The sequence below is a fragment of the Sander vitreus genome, chromosome 4 (genome assembly GCF_031162955.1).
Source record: "Sander vitreus isolate 19-12246 chromosome 4, sanVit1, whole genome shotgun sequence".
Classification (NCBI taxonomy): domain Eukaryota; kingdom Metazoa; phylum Chordata; class Actinopteri; order Perciformes; family Percidae; genus Sander; species Sander vitreus.
In genome coordinates, this window is record NC_135858.1 from 182,501 (window position 1) to 187,500 (window position 5,000).

Here is a 5,000-nt window from a genome sequence, read left to right on the forward strand (position 1 = left end):
GTTTAGGGCGTCCTAATCCACTTCTGCTAGTTTGACGGTGGTAAAAAGGGTCCGTGCGCCGGGGTCATGGTTCTAAAGGGTTGTTCTTAGTGTCTTCATTAATCAGAGGTGGGTTTTGGGCGTAACATGCAATCAACCAATCAGAGATCATCTCCCATTCCCTTTAAAAGCCAGGCGCGTTTGGACCTTGGAGCATTGCTGTTATGATGGAGGATTTGCACCGTAATATTTGTATTTGTAATCTTCTGCATGTGTGTGTGCTGCTGTAGCGTCCCCTGTGTGTGTGTGTGTGTGTGTGTGTGTGTGTGTGTGTGTGTGTGTGTATGTCTGTGTGTATGTGTGTGTGTGTGTGTGTGTGTGTGTGTGTGTGTGTGTGTGTGTGTGTGTGTGTGTGTATGTATGTCTGTGTGTGTGTGTGTGTGTGTGTGTGTGTGTGTGTGCTGCTGTGCGTCCCTGTGTGTGTAACAAGCATAGTGTGCACGTGCTGTGCACGAGCCTAGGAGCATTTTACTAATGCTCTGTTAAAATAACAATGAAATGCTGCGTTATTGACTTTAGACCAGGTTTTTGTTGGTCAATGGTGCCATCACTTCCTGCTGCCTCAAGATAGCAATACGCCCAGAATGCACCTGAACACACCTCCCTGTAAGACCAGCACACCCAGAATGCACCTGAACACACCTCCCTGTCCCTGTAAGACCAGCACGCACAGAATGCACCTGAACACACCTCCTTGTAAGACCAGCATGCCCAGAATGCACCTGAACACACCTCCCTGTAAGACCAGCACGCCCAGAATGCACCTGAACACACCTCCCTGTAAGACCAGCACGCCCAGAATGCACCTGAACACACCTCCTTGTAAGACCAGCACGCACAGAATGCACCTGAACACACCTCCCTGTAAGACCAGCACGCACAGAATGCACCTGAACACACCTCCCTGTAAGACCATCTCGCCCAGAATGCACCTGAACACACCTCCCTGTAAGACCATCACGCCCAGAATGCACCTGAACACACCTCCCTGTAAGACCAGCACGCCCAGAATGCACCTGAACACACCTCCCTGTCCCTGTAAGACCAGCACGCACAGAATGCACCTGAACACACCTCCTTGTAAGACCAGCATGCCCAGAATGCACCTGAACACACCTCCCTGTAAGACCAGCACGCCCAGAATGCACCTGAACACACCTCCCTGTAAGACCAGCACGCCCAGAATGCACCTGAACACACCTCCCTGTAAGACCAGCACGCCCAGAATGCACCTGAACACACCTCCCTGTCCCTGTAAGACCAGCACGCACAGAATGCACCTGAACACACCTCCCTGTAAGACCAGCACGCCCAGAATGCACCTGAACACACCTCCCTGTCCCTGTAAGACCAGCACCCCCAGAATGCACCTGAACACACCTCCCTGTAAGACCAGCACGCCCAGAATGCACCTGAACACACCTCCCTGTAAGACCAGCACGCCCAGAATGCACCTGAACACACCTCCTTGTAAGACCAGCATGCCCAGAATGCACCTGAACACTCCTCCCTGTAAGACCATCTCGCCCAGAATGCACCTGAACACACCTCCCTGTAAGACCAGCACGCCCAGAATGCACCTGAACACACCTCCCTGTAAGACCAGCACGCCCAGAATGCACCTGAACACACCTCCCTGTCCCTGTAAGACCAGCACGCCCAGAATGCACCTGAACACACCTCCCTGTAAGACCAGCACGCCCAGAATGCACCTGAACACACCTCCCTGTCCCTGTAAGACCAGCACGCCCCAGAATGCACCTGAACACACCTCCCTGTAAGACCAGCACGCCCAGAATGCACCTGAACACACCTCCCTGTAAGACCAGCACGCCCAGAATGCACCTGAACACACCTCCCTGTAAGACCAGCACGCCCAGAATGCACCTGAACACTCCTCCCTGTAAGACCATCTCGCCCAGAATGCACCTGAACACACCTCCCTGTAAGACCAGCACGCCCAGAATGCACCTGAACACACCTCCCTGTAAGACCATCTCGCCCAGAATGCACCTGAACACACCTCCCTGTAAGACCAGCACGCCCAGAATGCACCTGAACACACCTCCCTGTAAGACCAGCACGCCCAGAATGCACCTGAACACACCTCCCTGTAAGACCAGCACGCCCAGAATGCACCTGAACACACCTCCCTGTCCCTGTAAGACCATCTCGCCCAGAATGCACCTGAACACACCTCCCTGTAAGACCAGCACGCCCAGAATGCACCTGAACACACCTCCCTGTAAGACCAGCACGCCCAGAATGCACCTGAACACACTCCCTGCCCCTGTAAGACCAGCACGCCCAGAATGCACCTGAACACACCTCCCTGTAAGACCAGCACGCCCAGAATGCACCTGAACACACCTCCCTGTAAGACCAGCACGCCCAGAATGCACCTGAACACACCTCCCTGTAAGACCAGCACGCCCAGAATGCACCTGAACACACCTCCCTGTAAGACCAGCACGCCCAGAATGACGTGGGCGCTGGATGGAAAACTGACAACTGGGTCGGTCTTAAACTAGTAGGTTTTTGTCACTTTTTTGGCTTTGTGCCCTTAACAAATCGCAAAAGACTGCAATTTAATTAAATAAGTATAATAAGTATATATAACATATTAAATATTAAGTATAAATATAAAAAAGTATATCTAACCGCCCCCCTTCCCCGCTGTTAAAAAGTAACTAAGTAAGTTTTACTCTGAGTACATTTTAAATGAGCTACTTTTTACTTTTACTTGAGTACATTTTTATGCTGGTACTTTTACTTGTACTTAAGTAAAACATAATCAAAGTAATAGTACTTTTACTTAAGTGGAATATTTTTGTACTCTTTCTACCTCTGATTTTCTGTATTTGTTCATGTTTGACAAAGGGTTTAACCCAAGTCAGGAGAAACAATAATGAAAGCAACCAATACAGAGTTAGTAGTACAGCTGTTAGGATAATATATACTTTAACGCAGTGGTATCGGATCTGTTCTCTGTATCAGCTGATATGGGAGTTCAGGTATTGGAACCTGTCTTGTTCTGATTGGTTTTAAGAAATTCAAACACAAATCATTTTATTTCCTACTACCTCAGTCTGACGGGGAAGTGATACAGTGGTGTGAAAAAGTGTTTGCCCCCTTCCTCATTTCCTGTTCCTTTGCATGTTTGTCACACTTAAGTGTTTCGGAACATCAAACCAATTTAAACAAAAGTCAAGGACAACACAAGTAAACACAAAATGCAATTTGTAAATGAAGGTGTTTATTATTAAAGGAGAAAAAAAAATCCAAACCATCATGGCCCTGTGTGAAAAAGTGATTGCCCCCCCCCCTTGTTAAAACATACTATAACTGTGGTTGTCCACACCTGAGTTCAATTTCTCTAGCCACACCCAGGCCTGATTATTGCCACACCTGTTCACAATCAAGGCATCACTTAAATAGGAGCTGCTTGACACAGTAAGGTCCACCAGAAGATCCTTAAAAGCTACACATCATGCCGAGACCCAAAGAAATTCAGGAACAATTGAGAAAGAAAGTAATTGAGATCTATCAGTCTGGAAAGGGTTATAAAGCCATTTCCAAAGCTTTGGGAATCCAGCGAACCACAGTGAGAGCCATTATCCACAAATGGCGAAGACATGGAACAGTGGTGAACCTTCCCAGGAGTGGCCGGCCGCCCAAAATTACCCCAAGAGCGCAGCGACGACTCATCAGAGGTCACAAAAGACCCCACAACAACGTCCAAGAACTGCAGGCCTCACTTGCCTCAGTTAAGGTCAGCGTTCATGCCTCCACCATCAGGAAAAGACTGGGCAAAAAATGGCCTGCATGGCAGAGTTCCAAGGAGAAAACCACTGCTGAGCAAAAAAGAACATCAAAGCTTGTCTCAATTTCTCCAGAACACATCTTGATGATCCCCAAGACTTTTGGGACAACATTCTGTGGACCGATGAGACAAAAGTGGAACTCTTTGGAAGGTGTGTGTCCAAGTATATCTGGCGTAGAAGGAACACTGCATTTCATAAAAGAACATTATACCAACTGTAAAATATGGTGGTGGTAGTGTGATGGTCTGGGGCTGTTTTGCTGCTTCAGGACCTGGAAGACTTGCCGTGATAAAAGGAACTATGAATTCTGCTGTCTACCAAGAGATCCTGAAGGAGAATGTCCGACCATCTGTTCGTGTACTCAAGCTGAAACGAACTTGGGTTCTGCAGCAGGACAATGATCCTAAACACACCAGCAAGTCCACCACCGAATGGCTGAAGAAAAAACTAAATGAAGACTTTGGAGTGGCCTAGCCAAAGTCCTGACCTGAATCCTATTGAGATGTTGTGGTATGACCTTAAAAAGGCCGTTCATGCTCGAAAACCCTCTAATGTAACTGAATTAGGACAATTCTGCAAAGATGAGTGGGCCAAAATTCCTCCAGGGCGCTGTAAAAAGCCTCATTGCACGTTATCGCAAGCGCTTGGTTGCAGTTGTTGCTGCTAAGGGTGGCCCAACCAGTTATTAGGTTTAGGGGGCAATCACTTTTTCACACAGGGCCATGATGGTTTGGATTTTTTTTCACCTTTAATAATTAAACACCTTCATTTACAAATTGCATTTTGTGTTTACTTGTGTTGTCCTTGACTATTGTTTAAATTGGTTTGATGTTCGAAACACTTAAGTGTGACAAACATGCAAAGGAACAGGAAATGAGGAAGGGGGCAAACACTTTTTCACACCACTGTATGTACGGGGAAGGTATACAGTATCTTAACGCTGGTTATCCTCACCGCCTCGTCCAGGTGCTGCCGGTCTGGGTGGTCGTTGGGCGTGTGCTTCAGGATCTCCCTGACTAGCAGCGGGTATTTCACCAGTCGGCTGCGGGGGATGTCCAGGAAGTTCCACAGGTCCAACTTCCTGCTAAAGGGTGACTGGAGACAGCGCTGCAAGAAGTCCTGGACCCGTCGATCCTG

At 48.2% G+C, this 5,000-nt stretch overlaps 1 protein-coding gene across 4 annotated transcripts in view; it reads right to left on the reverse strand.

The window, feature by feature from the left end:
- Positions 1 to 5,000, reverse strand: part of arhgef3 (Rho guanine nucleotide exchange factor (GEF) 3) — a 59,015-nt gene that overhangs the window by 7,605 nt on the left and 46,410 nt on the right. For all 4 annotated transcript variants that reach the window (XM_078247611.1, XM_078247608.1, XM_078247610.1 and 1 more), the window contains one exon: positions 4,818 to 5,000. This exon is cut by the window's right edge and continues 75 nt beyond it. In XM_078247611.1, the coding sequence (XP_078103737.1) occupies positions 4,818 to 5,000 (183 nt within the window). The remainder of the gene's footprint in view (positions 1 to 4,817) is intronic.